The sequence below is a fragment of the Sesamum indicum genome, linkage group LG13, assembly GCF_000512975.1.
Source record: "Sesamum indicum cultivar Zhongzhi No. 13 linkage group LG13, S_indicum_v1.0, whole genome shotgun sequence".
In the NCBI taxonomy this organism is placed as follows: Eukaryota; Viridiplantae; Streptophyta; class Magnoliopsida; order Lamiales; family Pedaliaceae; genus Sesamum; species Sesamum indicum.
In genome coordinates, this window is record NC_026157.1 from 1,804,892 (window position 1) to 1,826,629 (window position 21,738).

The 21,738-nt window shown below is 34.8% G+C and overlaps 2 protein-coding genes, 1 long non-coding RNA gene and 1 other non-coding gene across 5 annotated transcripts; 2 read left to right on the top strand and 2 right to left on the bottom strand.

Moving 5' to 3' along the window:
• LOC105176097 (U-box domain-containing protein 5) lies at positions 796-7,573 on the top strand. The gene is made up of 6 exons (XM_011098800.2): positions 796-1,727; positions 3,642-3,732; positions 4,303-4,488; positions 4,862-4,969; positions 5,097-6,178; positions 6,526-7,573. The coding sequence occupies exons 2-6, from the start codon at positions 3,676-3,678 to the stop codon at positions 7,271-7,273; spliced, it is 2,181 nt and encodes a 726-aa protein (XP_011097102.1). The 5' UTR covers positions 796-1,727; positions 3,642-3,675; the 3' UTR covers positions 7,274-7,573.
• On the bottom strand, positions 8,931-9,004 carry TRNAN-GUU. Its single transcript has one exon. It is a non-coding gene; the product is annotated as a tRNA-Asn (tRNA).
• On the bottom strand, positions 12,359-13,069 carry LOC110013071. The gene is made up of 2 exons (XR_002288237.1): positions 12,880-13,069; positions 12,359-12,681 (listed from the first exon to the last, which is right to left on the bottom strand). It is a non-coding gene; the product is annotated as an uncharacterized LOC110013071 (long non-coding RNA).
• On the top strand, positions 14,961-19,175 carry LOC105176098 (anaphase-promoting complex subunit 10). Of its 2 annotated transcripts, XM_011098801.2 has the most exons (6): positions 14,964-15,225; positions 15,466-15,619; positions 15,958-16,028; positions 17,918-18,022; positions 18,105-18,170; positions 18,775-19,175. In XM_011098801.2, the coding sequence occupies exons 1-6, from the start codon at positions 15,050-15,052 to the stop codon at positions 18,776-18,778; spliced, it is 576 nt and encodes a 191-aa protein (XP_011097103.1). In that variant the 5' UTR covers positions 14,964-15,049; the 3' UTR covers positions 18,779-19,175. The 2 variants fall into 2 exon arrangements, with proteins under 2 accessions (XP_020554247.1, XP_011097103.1); XM_020698588.1 differs by lacking the exon at positions 18,775-19,175 and having other exon boundaries at positions 14,961-15,225; positions 18,105-18,174.

Genomic DNA, 21,738 nt, shown 5'->3' on the forward strand with positions numbered 1-21,738 from the left:
ATAGAGAGAGAAAAACAAAGATAAATAAGTGTGTGTTAGGGATAGTATGTATGTTTGGATTTATTTTTTGAGATAATTTAAAATAAGTATTATATGTTTAATGTTGTGTTTTGGGAGACAAAAACTACTATTAATTGTGAAATCATGTCTTTTATATATTTATGTAGTATTATGTCAAAACAGTTGAAAACACCCAGATAAGGTGCTTTTGTATGATAGCAAATATTGAGTATATTTTGACTTATTCCAGAGATAACTTGAAAATAAAAACAAACATAGTATATATGTTTAATGTTGTGTTTTGGGAGACAAAAATTATTATTTATTTATCAAATCATGTCTTTTTTATATATGTGTTGTATATATATATTTATACTAAAATAGTTAAAAATATCTAAATAAGATATTTTTGAATGATACTAAATATTGAATATATTTTAATTTATTTCGAAAATAATTTAAAAATAAAAACAATCACAGTGTGATGGTAATTTATCTAAAATGAAAAAGAGTTGATGTGAAGCTCCATAATTGTTGTCCATAAATTTGAGAGCAGAAGCGGTTGAGCATCAAGTAGTAGTAGACTGTAGGCCCCATACTGTCCCATAATAAAAGGTTTGCCCTTTCTGTGGAGCCTAATGCTTATTCTTTACAATAAATAACCTTTGCAGCTGCTTTAGGTAACCCAATGACCAAACCTTCTCTCTCTCTCTCTCTCTCTCTCTCTCTCTCTCTCTCTGCATGTATGTTATTTATTATTTTAGACAAATTATGATTATGAATTCCAGACCAATCAAATCAGAGATTGTGAAAAGTGGATAGGGACTGGCGTGTTCTTATGGAATACGATTCCTTTACATAAATACAAGCTCTGAAGAATCGCATGCTGATAGATTGACTGATTCCACTGCCACTGCTGCTTCTTCCACCATTAGCTTAAATTATCGTTTCTCACACTAGAAATTCATGCAAAATCCAAACCCGATAAATAATTTAAAAAGAAAGATGAAAAGTAAGCAGGCTGCAGTTGAAGATTGTTCTTTCTTCTATAGTGGTCTGCTTTTGACTGCATTCAGTCTTGTTTTAATTTCAAAAAGCGATTCAGGAGAGACAGCTTTGTTTTCTTGCCTCTCTCTCTCTCTCTCTGCATTCATTGAGCGAAAGTAAGCTGACCCACTCTCTCTGCATTCATTCAGGGAAAAGAACAAGCTGACCCACCTCATCTTTTTGATTCTTTCAATTTTGTGATTTGAAGGGTCCAAGTGGGTGTCTGAAATAACTAGTTTTGGTGGGTGCTTTAATTCTGGTTCAAGCACCAGAACCAGAATTCTGTTCCTGCCTTTTTCTCTTTGATATATATCCATCCAAAGAGCAAACAGAGTGCTGAAAGGTTGGATTTTTGTGATTGAGTGGGAGTCTAATCAGGAGAAAAAGAAAGAACCATGCAGTTCGACTTTGGAGTGGTGTTGATGTGCTCGGCCGATTTTTACCTCTTTTGAGGATAAGAAGGGGAGAAGATTGCGTTAGATAGTGGAAGTTTTGATAGTTTTTCCAGTTTTGGGCAGTGATGGCTGTGGTTGGTTCAGAAAGTTGAAATATCTTGTGGGTTTTGGGAGTTCTTTAGATTGAGTGTTTGTTGGAAAGAAGCGAAGTTGTGCTGAAGCTCTCTTTCTTGCGAGGTGGAGGACGGAAAACACCGTCGGATGCTCGTTTTTGCTCTGTGCTAGGTAAGAGATTTCTATGTTTTTTTGGAATAAATGATATTTTTGGAAGTTCTCATATCATCCTTCACGAATTTTGACTTGATTTGCGCTGTTTCTGCCATTTGTTGTGCTTTTCATGATTAGAAGAAAAGTTTGTGAATCGATTTTGAGCATCTTTTAACATCATTTGAAGTTTATAATTAGTTTAACATCTTTCGAAGCATACCCTTGAATTGCAACATGGTTGAGAAGTTGAACAAAGAGGTCAAACAGAAAGGTCAGAAACAATAAAATTTGAGTCGACTGATCATACTGTTTCTTTCGGTCTCTTGATAAATTCATCAGCCACCTAATAAGATAGGGAGATTAACTGTTAGAGGACTAATGTTTCAGATATTATCAAAACACTTGGCAACAGCTTGGAACATTCAGATTCACTTCCAGGAAGTTTCTTAATTTAAATTGTCAAACAAGGAAAATTCTAACCCGCTGGTCGGTCGAACCAAACCAACCACAGAACAAGTGTGGCATATGGTTGGTTTAGGTCTAGCCAAACCCGGTCTGGGTTAGAATTTCCTATCAATAAGGCGTCTTTATATGTTGACCGAATACAGGAATTCCATTTAGATCAAATTTCATCTTTCCGAAAGTAACATTCAACTTCATTCTCGTGTCTATCTTTTCCAGCTTACCATTAAACATAATCGTCTCCCAACAATACTAAGTAAAACAGCATACTTGGGGACATGAAACCTATTCAGTCTAACTTTCATACAAGTGGTATTGCAGTTCAGCAAAAGTAGGAAAATAGAAATGTCAAACATACTCTAGCCCGTGAATCATCTGCTAGTTCCGTTTGGAGGTTCTCATTCAGAGCAGGCTTTCCTGATCGTTTTGAAGCTCCATGAGCAACCAAACGGAATAAGCATCTCCCGACTCCAGGTATTTCTGTGCAGTATGGAGCAGAACTATAAATCGGAGAGAGCTGATGCATATTAACAACATTTATTTAATCAGGGAAAGCATACTACCACCAGGATGAGGCATTGCAATAATCACTGACATTCTGATCTTTAAGATCCTAATTGATTTAGAATTCCATTAGCAGAATGCCAGGAGAAACTACAGGGAATCAACTAATCAGATACTACCAACCAATCACAACGTAGTCTTTTAGACTTTCTTCTTGTGAGAGTAGTCAGCAGAAGAAGCATCACAATAACCTTCTTTCTTTTCATTTGCCTCCGGGGCTTCAGTATGAGGAGGTTGGCAAGTAGAAAAATCCGCAGTTGATATGATTGGATTACTGTTTTCTTAGGATATCTGCTTGTTTATAAAATTTTATAGATGGGAAATGAAAGAAGTCCAGGATCCTGAATTCCAATGGAACAACTCATTCATTTTCTTGATTTTTAGTAACAAATATCCAAGTATGCTGATTCTTAAGATACAGCTCCCTTCACTGGTTGTTAACTAGCCACAGTATAGAAAGTATGCATATGTGTTGCATATGAACTTGTTATGCCAATGATCTTTTACAAGCTAATCGTGGTATATATATGCCCTTGGTATCTAATCTAGGTTGTAAGCCATTCTTGCATGAAATGCTGTCCTTAATTGATGTTTGATTTATTGTTTCTGGGCTTTGAACTGGATATTTATTGCAATATTCCAGGGCCTTTTCTACTATTAGTGCTTATCCTGTTCTCATCCTATTCTCACATTTCAAGAGCAAAGATATGACTTTCAGTTGGATTCCTGTTTGTGTTGTATCCTCAGACACAGTTTTATCTCATGAATTGTGAATGAAGTCATGAATCACTTACATACCTGTCTTTGTGAGCACATGATTGCCGGTGTATCTGTTTATAGGTATATGGGCTGGTAGAGATAATATGGGGCCTAATAAACAAATATATCGTGTTCTATTTTTGGCAGCTAGCTCTTTCAAACTTGGAGCAATTGTTTTCTCATGGGAAATCATGTCGCCGAAGTTATGGAAGGATTGCCATCGGCTCGAACCATTAAGGTATAACTACTATCTTCTAGTTTCTCTTTATATTCCTATAACTCTTGCCATTTTGACTTCTGCAAGGTTCAGAGTTAAAGGAAACACAAGTGATAAATGGCTCAATATGAATATTGGATAGGCTGCTAAAACTTATAAATATCTTACAGGTGTTCAAAGTCTAATTGTTTTCTATATGGACTTTTGTTGCTAATTTGAACATTAGATATTTGATGTCTCAATAAAATACTGTAAGTTGACTTTTTTAATTGACTCCTAATGGAGCAACGGGACAGTATCAGGGTAATATTGTGTTTTACTTTTGGTACAGCCAAAAAAACAAGGAAAAAGAGAAGTAAACCCCCTCTTTTCTGATCTAGTAAAGGCCTGCCCTATAGCTATCTTAACAAGGATAAATCTTATTCTTCTATCGAATAACAGAGGACAGTTTTCTGGTTGTTTCCAGATGACGATGATGTTGGCTGTCGGTATATTCTAACTCTAGGTTCACATATCATCTACTTTTACTTAAAGTACATCTTATTTTACATATTTTCTGGTTTAAAGATGTAATATTTCATATGATTGTAGGTGCATGCTCAAATGTGTTCAGAACTATTAAAAGTGGTCGCCAAAGTTTCAAAAGTTTTTCCAGAGATAGAAGCAGCCCGTCCTCGATGCTCGTCAGGATTGGAGGCACTTTGCTTGTTAAACAATGGGATTGCCAAAGCTAAGTCTCTGCTACAGCACTGCAGTGAGTCCAGCGCACTTTATTTGGTATGCACCTTACACTGGTTGTTTTGGTTGATTGTACCACTTAATTCGGTCCCAATTAGTCTTGAATTCAGATATTCCCTTAAATTGGTTTCAATGTGTTTGCCATGACATTTTCTGAGGTTCTAATACTTTCAAAGTGTTCCATCGTAACACAAGTCTTTAAAGTTAAGCTGTGTGCCCATGAACAATAGTATGTGTATTAAATACATAACTATATGATAGATGGAAGAATTCCACATTTTTGTCATTTTCCTGACTCTTCATTCACGCTGCAACACGTAATATTAGTGGAAGATATGTTTAACAAATTGCATTTTCTTTTCCATCTAATTGTTAAGAGATGTTAATACACAAGTTTGTTTCAACATTTCAGGCTCTTACTGGAGATGCTATACTGTCGAGATGTAAAAAATCAAGGAACTTATTGGAGCAGAGTCTCAGCCAAATTCAGAATATGGTTCCAGTGATGTTGGCTGCAAAGGTAAGCAATCAAGATCTCTATGAGAAAATAAAAAATCCCTCAGTTGTTACCGTAGTTGTGGTGCTTCCCACAACTTGCAAACCAGGAAAAAATCAAAATATGATAACTGCTTATGTATTTCTATCAGATTTCTGGAATTATTGCTGATCTTAGGAGTGCGGTGTTTTGGTTGGATCCATCTGAAGAGGAGGCTGGGAGGGTGCTACGGGAATTGCTTCATAGATACGGTTCCACTATTGATTCCACAGAAGAAGCTACACTTGCTGCTGTTCAGACTGTTTCCTCCCTGCTTCATATTTCGTCTCCGAAAGCTCTATTAATTGAGAAAAGATCCATCAGAAAGCTTCTTGAGAAATTTGGTGAAAGCGAACCGAGTAAGAGGAAGATCTTATCATTTTTTCTGAGTCTTCTGAACAAATATGGAAAGATTATAGTGAAAGAGCCAAACCACAATGGTTCGTCAGAACGTGAAGATCTCTATCCATTTGAAAGACCTTATGATTTATCAGGTGAAGTGGAACTCCGTGCAAATTATAGGTCAAATGCTCAGATTGACATGTTAAGTAGGCCTGTTCCACCTCTGGAATTCATATGCCCTTTATCATCGAGGTTAATGTACGATCCTGTTGTCATTGCTTCGGGTCAAACATATGAAAGGATGTGGATCCAGAAGTGGTTTGATGAAGGTCATGACACATGCCCAAAAACGAACAGGAAGCTCAACCATTTGTCGTTCACATCAAATACTGGCATGAAAGACCTAATCACGAAATGGTGTTCCATGCATGGCGTGTCTATTCCTGACCCAGAAATTCAGCAAACACTAGTTAAGTCTTGGGAAACCTCTATGAATTCCATTGCTAGCCTGAGCAGTTCCATGAATGATCTATATCTTCCGCTGGATCTCAGCAACACGTTACTTGGATCTAGTCAGGGTTCAAACCTGTACAAGAATATTGGTGATAATGAGAAACCCTCACATCAGATAGATATGGAGGAATTCAGTAGGCTTCCATGGGATTCTCAGTGCATTGCTGTTGAAGATGTCAAAAAGCTATTGAAACACAATGATGAATCTTGGTCAGTAATTCCATCTGAAAAGTTCATTCCGCTAATCCTTGGGTTTTTGAAGGATGCTCACGACCTTCATGATGTAGAAGCACAGATGACCGGATGCCTATTATTGTTTGAATTTGTGCACAAAAACAGGTATCTTATTCTCCAGTTCTTGACAAAAGTATTTCTAGTCAAGTGGAACCTGGATCAAGAAAACATCTCGAGTTGTTAATGGAGTACAATTCTACTTATTTGTTTCTTGTTTTATTCTTTGCAACATATGAACAATAGTAAAGTATTTTAGGTCGAAACTACAAGCACTAAAGCTTTAGTTTTTTCTTCTATTATATGTTTTCTGTTAGGTTATTTAAGAAACATCAAGACTTAAAACTGAGCCGACAAAGCTCTCAGCAGAAACCAATCAATAATCCAGAATAGTCTAGCTCGGTTTGTTTCAGAATATTCTGCGGTACTGATCTACTTTGTCTTGGGTATTACAGAAACAGTATATCGTACATGAAGGAAGACGCATATGATCTTTTGGCATCGTTTCTTGATACAGAGGTATCCGAGCAAGCTCTCGCCATATTGGAGGAGCTGTCCTTCGACCAACATTGTGGTCACAGAATTGCAGCATCTGCTGCATTTATTGGCATCTTGAACATTATTGACAGCCGGATTAAGGAATTGCTGGAGCCTGCCTTGAAAATATTGTGTAACTTGTCTTCAAATGGTGATGTTGATTCCTTCATCATTCCTTCCATGTTCATTCCCAAACTAGTCCCACTTTTTGAGGATGATAATTTGGCAAGATACTGTATCACCATTTTGAAGAATTTGTGCCACAATGAAGACGGTAGGATGTATGTTGCAGAAACCGATGGTTGTATCGCTTCAATATCCAAACTGCTTGAGAAAGACAGTCATGATGACCAAGAGCATGCCGTCTGTGTACTTCTTTCTTTGTGCTCTCAGCGTCTCGAGTACTGTCACTTGGTTATGGACGAGGGCGTTATCCCAGGCCTCGTCAGTGTCTCCATCAACGGGAACAAGAAAGCGAAGGCTATGGCAATGGAACTACTGCGGATTCTGAAAGAAGAATTAAATGCTAGGGGAGAGAGCTCAAGATCAGATGTTAGCACAGACTCCAGCAAACAACAGAAAGATAAAAATCCTCCTAAAGCACGAGGATTGTTCGGGAAATTTTTCTCAAAACCAAGTGCTTTGGCTGCAAGGAAGAAAAAATAGAACTCATTGCCAAGAACTATGCTTGAACTCCTTCAGGCCAGTGTGAGATTACACAAAATGTCTGGTTAGAATTTTTTTCCTCAGCTGCTATTGTAGATATGTAATTACAGATTTCAGTGTCATACGATGCCGGTCACTCTAGTTAGCTGTTAGTATCGCATATAGCTGTATTTAGCAGTTACTTTCTTTCGTAGATTAGGTTTGATCCATAATGCAAACTGCGATCATATTAGTTATCGTTACGGATAGAAATGTACAGTTTCCATCATTGAATGCTGAAAGTTCTTCCAGTTGTTTTTAGCTACATGTGTTAATGTCCCTGGTGGGAGCACCTCTCTTTACTCCTTGCAGAGCCATCTTCTTCAACCCCCACTGTTTTGATAGTGCCATTCTCAGGAAACACACAAAACACCGCTATTTGCAGCTGGATGGGGGCTGGAGCCGTTGCGCCCCATCTTTACTTACGATTTCAAGTTTTACATATAAATAGATCGATGCAACTCAGTGTTTGTACTGATGCCGTCTCCATATCAACAAACTACACATTCTACAACGAAAGCGACAATGTTAAATGAGGCGAGAGACTCTCTTGTCAGGAGAGGGCATTTGCACATACAGCAAGCCGGGATAGGGAGAATTGCAGGATGACTCTTCCCCAGGATTGAAGCGCAACCAGATCATCGGCCAACCGGCTCAATTGCTTGCCATTCTCGAGGACCACGGGAGCTTTTAACTTGAACTAATACTGGTCTTAGGCTATCAGTCCTGGATCCAAGTCAGATACAAAATTCTTGCTCGAATCAAATTTGGCTAGAAAATATATTGCACTTGTCATATCATTCGTTCAACATTGTAGCTTTGTGCCACTATAAATGCTAATGGTGTTTCTTGAATTACACCCTAGGAATGGCAACCCAATGTTGGCATATCGTCATTAATTGAATTGTCTTTAATATTTTTGGTATATATTATTAGATTATCAATTTGATTTTGATTTGATAATCTGAGAATTTAGTTTTTTTTTTATCGTTTATCACACAAACATAAATTCATCTCGCTAATTTAAAATAAAAATAGATAATTAATTTACTGTTTAATCATAAAAACATTCGTATCGATTTATATTCTATTTCAAATTCAGTTAACTCTTATTTTATTAATTTAGCCACAAGAAATAAAGAATTCTTTTTAGTATTACCAAATTTTTAATTTAATAATATGGAGAATTAGTAATTTCTTATCATTCAGAAGACAAAAATAAAATAAGTCCTCGATAACCTTCTTATATTATTTTATTTATGTTTGCTAAATTAATAATATAAGACTTAATTGATTATTGAAGTATATAGAATAAAAATCGGTAAGAACTTACTTTTAATCTTTTTTTATTTTTAAATGGTAAATAAGATTCTCTATTTTTCGATAAATGCATATTTGGCTGGTAAATGATAAAAAATTATTGATTGCTCAAATTATTAAATTAAAATCAAATTAATAATCGAATAATATCTATTATTAAAAAAACTAAATTTTTTTTAGAGATAATAATTTGACACCTTATAAAGCTTTCAGAACAATATATAAAATCTAGTAGCTTATAATTTTTTGTAAAAATACGTAAGTGTAGTAAACAAAAAACCTAAACTGTGAAAACAATCGCTAGAGGAAGGGCTTGAACCTTCGACCTTGTGGTTAACAGCCACACGCTCTAACCAACTGAGCTACTCCAGCTGCTTGCTATGTCACAGAGAGTGAATGATTTAATTGCTTACTAAGAGGGCACCAGTGTGATAATCTAAATAAATACTAAACATTGACACATTGCCTGTATATAAAAATGAATTGTGGTATGAAATAAAGTAAAAAGGAAAATTTGTTAAAAGAAACAACTATTTGTTAGATGACCATTAATTTTAAAGGAATATTTATAATTTTTCAAATAGCAAAAAATATTTATAATTATAACAAATCTCAAGAGCTCATTCTGATTTACCCTACATTTTATTATAATAGATAATACATTGCATTCCATAGCTAACATGCAATTCGATTGTGAGCTACCAAGACTTCATATTCGATGAATTTTAAGCTTCATCATGATGTCACTGTGAAAGGATAATAAAAATGAATTTTTACAAATTTTATGTGTGCCTATAATTGTTACGATTCTAGGCCATTACTATTTTGCTATTGTTTTTGTACTGATTATCTATTTTTGTAACGAATATTTCATCAGAATAACTAGCCGTTATAATGGCAGTGAAAAAATCGTTGCAAAGTATACGAAAAGACGGTGTTACAAGAACTACTACATTAGGAACGGTTTTCTTTTATTAGAGCCGTACCAAAAGTCGTTACAAAGTAACGGCTTGTTCTAACGGCTATCTTGTGCGTTCCAAAGGCCGTTACAAAACAATTTATATATATACATTTCATTTCATTTGTTGTAAAAATTCTTATACTAACCATACACACTCTCAACACTCTGATTTTCGTGCATATACATTTGATTAACTTGTAGATTATTGCTCAAATTTGGACCTCCAACTAGTGTTGATCACCACTTAAGTTGGTTGACCAAGTAACATAGACTAATTTAATACTTTACTATATTTAGTTAAACTAATTGTAGTTTACTTATTTTAGTTTTATAACTTTTTATTAATCTTATATCATGTGTACATAGTATTGTAATATTTATAAATATGTAGGTTCTCAAATTAAAAAATTAATTAGATATATATTTATGTATGAATACAGTGATATATATCATCATCTTACGAGAATTGAAGAGATGGATGTATAATAAGAACGTCCCAGGGAGGACAACTCTGACACTGAAGTTTGAGGATGGACTAAAGACTTTCATAGAATGGGCAAAGGGTCAGCGTGGACATATGTATAGAGACAAAATTAGGTGCCTTTGCTGAAAATGCAAAAACACAAAGTTCAGAACACCCGATTATGTCAGTTATCACTTGTGTATGCGAGAATGTATGCACCTAATTGGACTTTTCATGGCGAGGATAGGGTGCAAGAGTACTTTGACGCTGTAACTGTCCCTCCAGTGCCTGAGGAGCAAACCCCAGCTGCCCATGTCCAGGGTAATTATTTATTCACATTGAGGTGAAGAACAACATATGAATTGGACACAAAGGATGGTTTTTTATGCAGCCGAATGAGTTATATTTCTTCTTCTCATGATGTTGTGCCTAATGATGCTACGAGGTCCTACCATGTTGATGTCGGTCCTTTTTCATATTATTATGGGGTGGTCCCTATGATTATGAGTCAGGGTTGACAGACCGTTTTTACAATGTAGTGTATGTTGTCGACTAGTCATTGTGGAATGGTTGCACTCAATCTCAATTGGCAACTATTGCTGAGTTGGTGGATATCAAGGTGGACGACCAAATATTTCTCTCAGGATCGCACCTTGCCAAGAGGTTACTACAACATGAAGAAGTTGATAAAGGATTTGGGTTCACCCGTTGAGAAGATCAATACATGTAAGAATGGCTGCATGTTTTACTGGAAGGACAACGTCGATTTGGAGTACTGCAAGTTTTGTGTGGCCGCTAGGTATAAGTCGATCCGAGGGCGAGACCTAAGTGTACTACACCGAGTACCCAAGTATGAAGATGGACAAAACGGATTGAATAGTTGTCTGCAAACCAAGGCTCAGAGAGTTATTGATGAGTCCAAATGGACTAAGGTCGCATATCAGCTGGAGGAAGTCGTACTAGTCCCTTAAGTTGCTATGGATAATCAGTCGTATGATCTACGTGATCCCAATGGTTTACAAATTCGATCTTTCGATTGCACACCAGCAGGGTGCAAGTACTTCATGGACTCAAGCTGATCAAACTGATAATGAAGATGAAGAGGATGATGAAGACAACTTTGAGAACTACGAGACTGACGATGATGAATACGAGGCTACATAACTACCAAACGTACGAAAAGGAACTAAACTTGCCTGTATAAAAAACCCGAAAACTGCTAAAATTTGGACTCATAATTCAACAAAACTTATTTGCATCTCTGTAGCTCTGTGTAGAGTTCTCCCTCCATAATCAAATATACTCATTTCTGGAATTATAGTGAAGTAAACATAAGTCTACTATAAAGTTATCATCATCTACTTTGAAATTAAAGAAAAGCCATCATACTGATCGTAAAAGTAACAATAAAGCCGTCATATGTTGTGATATCGAAGATGGCTCTGTATTTCGACGTCACGGCGAAACTGACGCTCAACCTGAGACTTTTTGAGCTCACTCTTAAACAGCATCTTTAATGCTACAATGTGATTGCTCTGCTCAAAAGAGGAAAAACTAAATTGTAGCTACAAGTGGTACCAAGTTATCCTCACAGCCAATCCCTTTTCCCTCCACTTAGCCATTAAAATCTCAACAAGATAAATAAAGTTCACACGATCTTTTTAGTGCCTTCCAAATACTAAGCTCTCCAGAAGCCCCTGATCAGCTAAAACATCAAACACTAAATTTGAGTAGTTAATTTTGGTAGATTTACATGAATATAAAGAAAATGATTATATTCCATACATTAATTGTCTAATGTGAGACCGGAGAAAGGTTGAGCTTTTCCCATTAGAATAAATTATTGTTATTCTGTAAAGTACACATCATTAATATTGGATGGACAAGAAGATAACACTGATCTAAATCTAAACAGGACTGACCATCTTGTCCTTGCGAGATATAAGTGTCCAAACTTACCTCTACCAAGAGGCTTTCCTATGTCCAAGTCATTGAGAGTCCACCGCTTTCTCTTTGCTGCTGTGCTCTCCAAAGCATGCATACACATGAAGGGAGCATATTGCGCACACAACCAAATTACATAAACTATTTGACTGTGTAACCAAACTTATAGTGAAGAGGCAAAATATACTACAGAAATTTTCTCTCATTCCATAAAGATAAACAACAAACAGTAATGTAATTTGTTTTATGATATCAAGAAAATTAAAGCACTAATGCACCATCTTATAGCACAGAAATAAAGCCAATAGAACAATAAACTCCGAGCTCCCAAGGGCTATTTTCCTGCCAGCAAACACAATACAAACAATTTAACTTAGTCTTGTTATTACAAACAATTGCAATTTTCACAAGTACATTCTGTAAAATCGACGAGACGCTAAACCCTAAACCAATCATTACATTATCAACCCAAATCCCTCAAACTAAAATCCAATTTCCGAATTACAGGCCAATTATTGGAACTACAATCCAAAAGTCTCTTCAAATCAAATGCAACGAATAACTAATCAAATAACTGAAAAGCACTCTATCATCCCAATTCTTCTCCAATAAACGGAGCCTGCATTTCCAAGATCGTCATAACAGGAAACCACAAGGGGGAAAAGAAGATGAAGAAGATACCTACAACAAAGAGGACATCAAATTACGAAAAAGAAAAAGAAGAAGAAGAAGAAGAACCTTGGCAAAGGAAATCATATTCCAAACAGATCATATCACAAAAACTCTTTCAAATTTCCAGAACCAAAATCATAAAAAAAAAAAATCCAAAATTTTCAGAATAAAGTTGTGGATAAATAACGCACAGATTCCTCTTTATACCTTGTGTTCTTGTTCAGACTTCGTCGGGATCCCCATTTTCCGAAAATACACGCACTCAAACGTGTGAGAGATGGAGGCAAGATGTGAGGGAGATTTGCAGGAATGAATGAATGAATGAATTCACATAAATTTGATTTTCAAATAGACGGAACAGAAATAGGGGTCTTTTGATCTTTCCGCGGCCAATGCTCCAACGGTCATTTTTTATGTTTATGCCAATGCTCCAACGGTCATTTTTTTATATTTAATGCCAGAACTGCTATTTGAGATAGCGGTTCTGTTTAGTTATTTTTAAAAAATTCCGAAGCATCCCCTTTTTATAATTTTTATTTGTTTTTTTGTATTAATTAAATAATTTTCCCTATAATAAAAAACCTAAATACACATCTTAAGATGTTACCAAATATTTTTTTTAATACCATTTCTGTATGTAATTTTTCCTGGAGTATACATATTTAGGATAAATTATAACGAATTTTTCTAAAATTTGATATAATTACAAATATTTTCTTATTGTTTGAAAAAGTATAAACATTCTTAAAAATTAATGGCCATATAATAAAAACCTCTTGTGATAGCCTATTGTAAGGGATATTTGTTAGACGACTATTAATTCTAAAGGGGTATTTATACTTTTTCAAAAAATGAGAGAATATTTATAATCTATATATATATATCTACAGTATATATACAAGTGTGAAGCTTTCATTTGTTTGTTCCCCATTATGAAAAGGCATTCATACCCTTACTTAAGTAATGTTTATCATAATACATAACTTAAAATAAATAACATCGAAATAATACTATAATATTACCAGTGCAATTTATGATTAAATATATAATAATGAGATTATTTTGAGTGTTTATTACTATTGTTAGAAGATATTTGTAGCCTTTCTGTGGTTCTCTTTCCAATAACAGATTAGAGGACCAATTATTATATTTATATCCCTTGATTTATAGCATGTTTATATAAATTACCCCTTCTTGAATGCAATTCATGTCTGCTCTCGAATCCATTAAAGCAATAGCAGTTAATTTGAAATCTTTGATAACTAGATTAATTTTTACATACCATTTTTTATAAACAATTCTAAAGATAGTACTGACAAAAAATTCTTCTTCTTCAGAGGCCTTAGATGGAGATATTTTATTGGGATTTTCTGAAAATTTGATTTTGAAGTTTTATGATTAAAATCTCTTGTTGTAATTGATCATGATTTTCTTTTAAAGTTTTAACTTCTCTTTTCAGTTGTCTAACTTCATGTTTTAGGTCAGATTTTTGAGACTTTAGAATTAAAGGAATCAAACATATTCATGATTTCTGAAAATTTTGTTTTGGGAGGAGGTTTTGTTTTCTGAGGAATTTCATTTGAAAGTAATTCTTGAAGTTTATGGAGATAAGTTTCTTTATCTTCAGGATTTTAGATTTTGTCAAGATCTAAGATTAAGGAAAACTAGTTAGTTAAAGTAGCTATTTGTTTATTGCAAAGATCTAATTCTAGTGAACATTTAGGTTAGAATTTTGGGATTCTTCTTCTAAAGAGGAATATCCTTCTTTTGTTCGGATTTAATCTAACTGATTCTCTACATCAGAATTTTCATTTTCAAATATTTTTAAATCTTCTTCATCTAAGATATTTAATAATTGATTAGTCAATTCTTCTCCTAAACTTAATTCATAAATTTTCTTCCTCATTCTACAGCTACTGGCATAATGACCAGATTTTTGACACTTAACATATAATGGAATTAGGGACACTGAAATATTTTTTCATTAAAAAGTTTTTTTTTTGAAAATTGGGTTTAGAGGGGGTTTTAGTATGGTAATTAGCATAGACTTATTTCGGTAAAAAAATAAATGAGACACTATTTCAAAATATTTCAAAACACTATCAAAATTTTCAAAACAAATCAAGGCAAACATTATCTATATTTTAACCCATCTTAAAAATGGGCCAAAAATGAAACCAACCACTACTTTTGGGCCACTGAGATTTGGGCCGACAAAGTTATCATCACTACTTTTCCCACTCTTTTCTGAACAATCAAAGTGCGAGCAATAATTTTCAATTATAATTATATGATCGTTTTCAAAAATTATAATTATATGATCAACGGCTGAATTAGGGTTTATCCTCAAAACCCAAATCAATTATTGCGGTGCAAAATGGCGGAATCGTCCGAGGGGGAGGAGGAAGGGAAGTTGACGGGAGGGAACCAGCAGCTGATGGTGGACGATGACCTCCGGGAGATGGGAAAGAAGGCAGCTTGGAGCGTCAGCTCCTGCAAGCCCGGAAACGGGGTCGCTTCCCTCCGAGACGACAATCTCGATACCTACTGGCAGTTAGTACCTCCCATTCCTTTCTGTTGGTTCTGTTTCATGGGAATTGGTTAGCATTGCGGTGAAATTTGTGCTTAAAATGTGCTTTGTGGAGCTTTTAGGTATAAAGGTTTTGATGAATCCATGTATAATGTTACTCTGTAGCTGCTGTTCTGGAGATTGAAGTTGTAGATAACACGTTGAATCCGTGGACGCAAATGACAGCTTGTTGATTTTCTTTCATTCCTGTTGGTGGATTTTAGGTCAGATGGTGCACAGCCTCATCTAGTGAATATCCAGTTCCAGAAGAAAGTTAAACTTCAATTAGTTGTTCTTTACGTCGATTTCAAGCTTGATGAGAGCTACACACCTAGTAAGATCTCAATTCGTGCTGGCGATGGTTTCCACAACTTGAAGGTAATCACGTATCCTACATACACATGCATACAGACCAATGATGAAGGAGAGAGAGAGAGAGAGAGAGAGAGAGAGAGAGAGAGAGAGAGAGAGAGAGAGAGAGAGAACCAATGATGAAGGAGAGAGAGAGAGAGAGAGAGAGAGAGAGAGAGAGAGAGAGAGAGAGAGAGAGAGAGAGAGAATATAAGTTTTAGAGTGAAGTTTCTCTCTGCATCAGCTTATAAAGTTGTAAACGATAGTAGTTTATGTCACTGTATCAATTATGGTAGCACGAACTCTGTTCGAAGATTTCATGGGCAAAATTATGAGTTGGTTAGTGACTTTCAATGATTCATTAGGAGATAAAAGCAGTGGAGCTTGCTAAGCCAACTGGCTGGATGTACATCTCATTGTCTGGGAGTGATCCAAGGTGAGCACAGATTCTTCTTTACTTTATTCCATTATCTTCATTCAAATTCTGTTGTTATTAATACCTAGGCAATAAATTTGGTTAAGCAACTGCATGTTACCACAGATGAGTTGTAACTTTCTTGTCTTTGTTTGCACCAATGGACAACAGCTGGTGCTGGATATGTGAACTCAACTTCACATTTGACAGCATTTTTCAGTGAAGTGGATTGATTCTTAGCTCTGTTGAATATGCTTGTGGAAGGAGTTATTAACACTAAACCAGATTTACAAATTGCCTTCTCATTTACCGACTGAAATAATTTTGTTGATTATTTGTCATGAAAACTCCTCTACCCTCTCAGTCACGGTAGAAAAATTTTAAAATATAAGGCTGGACATCACAGAGTTGGATAGGTAAAGCCATTAAGTAACTAGAAAACATCTGTGCTTCCTTTTATAGATCAAGTCAATTACGGACAAACAGTAAATGGCAATTCTTGTTCAAATGATATATAAAATGTAATATGCAACTTAGATCATCTTAAACAATGTATTCCAGTGATGTGGGACGGTCTTCAAATGAAAAACTTAAGGGTTAATACACCGATATTGCTCCAAAACAACAATATTTCCAACCCCTCAAACTTCCAGTATAGCTGTCTCTAGAAGCTTTAAATGATATATTTAAGATATGTCAGATCCACTCCTTCCCTCTTCTGTGTTGTTTCCTTGTTCTAGAGGAGTTCTTATATTTTTTTTATTCACGAGTCCTTTAGTCTCCTGCATCAGTTAGAATGTGGCTCTGGTGCATCAGAACGGAAAAGTAAATTGGATAAATTAAGCCATTGTTTAATTTAATAGTGAAATTGACAAGTTTCTTGAATCTGATGGGGGTTGGGGGTGGGGTTGGTCGTGAAGTTAGAGTTGCATGTGGAGGTGAGGAGAACACTGAATACAAAGATACCTGTCCCTAGAAGCTTTATCATGACAGTTTTAAGATATGCCAGATCCACTCCTTCCCTCTTCTGTGTTCTTTCCATATTCCAGAGTTCTTCCTTCAGCTTGGATTCCTGCACACATTATCATCAAGACTGATTAAAGGTAGTGATGATCATATTTATGTATGGCCAATTTGCCTCATCCAAAATGAAGCGAATGCCTTCAAGCAATGTGTGTGTGTGTGTGTGAGGAAGGAGAGAAGGGAGAGAGTGAGAGGTGACATTATAAAATCAGATAACCTGCCTCAATAAACAAGTTAAAACAATTTTCATGAACCTTAAATGCTCATTCACTTAATATGCAATCTAAATTTGTTTAGGTGACAATATAAAATAAGATAGGCTCTCTTATAGTTATCCAAATTGGTGTACCTCAAACTGGATGGACTGTAGCACCTGTTGCTTTATAAACCAGCTACACCTTCACCAAAGTAAATGCAACTGTATATTGGCTGAAATTTTCTAACAATTCAACACAATCCTTCGAGGGAATATCCATTTTCTTGATGCAGTTATGCTCTGAAAGTGGGAGCTACCTTTGCATCTCGATCATGATGCTGGAGTTGGTGAAAACATGTCAGGAAAATGTGCAAATCAATAATAGACTAGAAATCAGTATCGCATTCATCTTGGAATGATTAAGTACCTACAAATACTCTTTCATTTGGCTTGTTATCAAATTATTATTAGCTTTTCTGAAAATTTGTTAGTTTGCTTGCTTCCTTGACAATCTTTTGCATGTAATTTCATTATTGGATTAAAATATATCATCTGAATGCTAAAAGACATAACATGAGGAATAGAATGGACTCACATTATATCTGTATCTCTTTTTGTTGCTTAGAAAGATAAAATGTTATGTATACCTTATTAGCAAACTAAAGAAGATCCATGGTGATGTATGTCTCAGGGAAACTTTTGTGAATACTTTCATGTTGCAAATAGCAGTATTGTCTAATCATCTGAATGGAAGGGATACTCATGTGCGCCAAATCAAAGTTTATGGGCCTCGACCGTGAGTTGAAATTTTCTGATATCATCTTTAAAACTTATTTCCTATTGTAGAATTAATGATATGATTGTTTTGTTTTTTGCAGGAATCCCATCCCACACCAACCATTTCAGTTCACTTCGACTGAGTTCATTACTTACTCTACTCTCAGGTGAAGAGGATGTCCCTTGGCTGAAATTGAGAAATTAAAAATGAAATGGAATTTGGTGTATATAGGAGATTGTGGATATTTATAACCATATAAGAATGGGGTTGTTGCTTGTGGAACATGCCAAATCTATTTTACTCATTAGCTATTGGGATTCTTCCACGTGCTTGTTTCTTGTCATCAAACTTGTAAAATTTGGACCTATGACTTATATTTTAAGCTTGTTTGTTACTGATGTAATAAGTACATGCCCATGAGCCTGTGCCAACTGATTACAGTAACTGGCTTTTAAGTTTTAGCTGATCATGCCTTTATGATAAGTTGTGATCTGCCAATACTCGGTCTTTCTCACAGAGTAGCTTTAATGTATAAAGATATTCTATAGCTTGGTCTTTTGCTTTGTCAAATGCAGCGATGCTTAACGCGTCTTTAGAGCCTTCATGCCTTGTGCTTGTTTACAGTTCCCAGCAATGCCTAATGCGTCTTAAGAGCTTTCATGTTTGTGCTTGTTTACAGTTCCCATTCATAAGACTGGATACTACCTATTGAAATTTATGTAAGCTGTACTCTTGTTAACCTGACTGCTACTGTGTATATTGCATAAAAGGTAACATATCGCAAGAGGCAAACAAGAAATGTTAATGGAGTGAGCTTCAAGTCATTGTTCGTTATTATGGTCAGCCAGGTGGATTCCAGTATGAGGAACTATTCAAGGTACAATGATGTTTAGCTGCATGAGGAACTTTTCAAGGTACACTAATTACTTGTTGTAAGCCTAAAATTGAGTAAACCACCCTTCCAAGAGGAACTGTTTTGCCTGATGATTATTTGCACTAACATTTATTCGGGGGAGCTACAACAAATCGTAGCCACCATTTGAAGCACTTATCTTTTTCCTTCCCAGAATTCACTTGCATTTTCTTATGTACATGTTGTGAAATGTGGAAAGGAATCACCATTCTACTATGGATCAATGATTAATGATTCAGCCTGTTCTGGTTATCGGTATTCATTCACAGTGTTACTTCTGTTGATGGTTTAAAGATCATTTGTTATTGTTCGCTTGTTCCTGGAAACTTGCATTGCAAGATGCATTCCAGCTTTAGAAAAAGATCATCAAGCATGAGGAAGACAACATTTCGTAACAGGAGTTATAAAACGTTAATGAAATTTGACAATACATTATACATTGTGCTTGGAAAACAAGTATTTCCATCTTAGTTGCTATTATGTAAACCTACATGCACAATTAAGACTTGCACATTGGTAGAAGGATCAACAGCAGCCACAAGCTGGATATTTTTAATTGAAGCTACTGTTACACCAACATTGCAAGTGTTCATGCCAACTTGGGGCTTTTTCTAAGAACAAGTGCCTCTCCAGAGTGTGCGTTAATACTGGCAAACTCGAGAGGAATCATCTAAATCGAAGAAGTTATGCATACTGCTTGGATTTATTTATGGAGTATTTTATTTTATTTTGTGGAGATAGAGAAAGAAAAATAAAAATAAACAAATATATTTTGGACATAGTATAATTTTTGGGTTTGTTTTTGGAGATAATTTAAAATAATTTAAAATAGGTTCTGTACGTTTGGTTTTCTGTTTTTGGAGACAATTTACTAATCATTATCAAATCATATTTCTTTTATATGTATGTGCATAATTATATATATTATTTTGTCTCTAGATGGATTTAATTATATTTCTGTGAAAAACCAATTAAATTTTTTTATTTTTAAAATAATAATTATATATTTAATAAATAATTTTATGCACATAGTAACGGGTTAAAAATATGTTTGTTGGACGCTCTATTCAGATTGATAAGTTTAAATAGATTATTAAAATAATAAACTATTTGAATTAATTTAAATAATGTTATATTATATAGTATTTTTAAAATTTCTAAATTCAATTAGAAAAATCTAGAGTAAAAATTGTTAAAATGGTTAAAATAATACAATTTTTATTGCAAAATTAATACACACCAAACAAACAAAATTGTTTAATTTAAGATGTAAAAAGTCTCTTCGTCATCTTCCACTTCCTTTAATTTCAAAGATCCAAAAAAATATTACTAAACTAATTAAAATTTATAATTTCTTAATGGGACAGTTCGTAAAAATTCCACCAGATATTCTTCCTTTTATTGCTTTAATTAAAAATTTTAAAAGAGAATTAGTTTTATAATCCGTTAAATATGCTCGATATTAATTTTAATCTGATAATTATGCTTCATTTTTTATAAATCTATTAAGTTATAAAATTGATGAACTTTAATACATTGGTGGCCGGAATTTTGATTTTTTACTGAAAAAATGACAGGACATGTCAATTGAATATTTTTTGGGAGATTTTGAGTCCTACGTGGTTTTAAAAAATGAGTTGGATGATATGTTGGATACAATTATATTATATGTATTATTATAATTTATAAAAATAAAATTATTATTTTAAAAAATAATAATCAAACAACTTAGCGCGATCTTTTCTCCCCCCCCTCCCCACCCACCCCACCAACAATTCTCAGTTTCATCAACCATAGCGATTGGGTTCTCATCTTGACCACCACGACTCCTACCGTTGATTCACCATCATCGGCGTGGCCCACGGTCACGGACCACCGCCATTTGAATCATCACCTTCTTGTGAATCAAATGAATCCCTTCCCATCCAATTTCATCAACTCCTATAAAGATCCCGAATAGTTAGAACTCCTGCACTGGCAATGACGGTCGCCCAACAGCGAGGGCGACCGCCGTCGCTTAGGGGTGAGGTGGCAGTGGTTGTTGTTGGGGGTGACTGTGGAGGTGGTGGTGGTTATGGCAAAGGCAGTGGAGGAGGTGGTGATGGTGGCGGGTGTAGAGGAGGTGGTGGTTGTTGAATTAATTAAAATAATATTTTATTGTTTAATAAATATTTATATATTATTTTAAGATTTATAAATTATATTTATTATATATTATACAACATGTATAATATTATATATATTAGATTATAGAGAGGGTAATTAGGAATACATTGTAAACTATCATTCACAATGCTGCATAAACGAGACTATAGATTCACTTGGCATCAGTAATGAATCTTCATCAGTAACTTATAACATCCCAAGATTGAATTGAACACCGACATCATTATGAACCACATATAATTCAAGAAACCAACTAACAAGCATAGAATTTCGTACATAGAATAAATACAGAAATATGATCTAAAATTTAGTTTTTATTTCTCGCATCTCTTGATAAAACAGTCATAACTTTCTGAAAGAATTTTCAATGGACTAAAAACCTAGATATTTGAAATTAGACCCATAGAACTTTAATTCATATAAGATTCACCCAAAATGACAACCATTTGCATTTTGAAAATTCATCTGTATGTCTTCTAAAAAACTGCAGCTGCTGAAAATGAGAAGAAAAGTTTAGTCCTTTTGGGAATTCTCAACACCCCTTATAAACGTAACTTTTTCACAACTCCAATCATCTCTCTGAGCTACTGAAAAATCTATCTTTCTTGAGGGCCTTTGCATAAATATCTGCAACTTGTTCAGGAGTTTTGATATA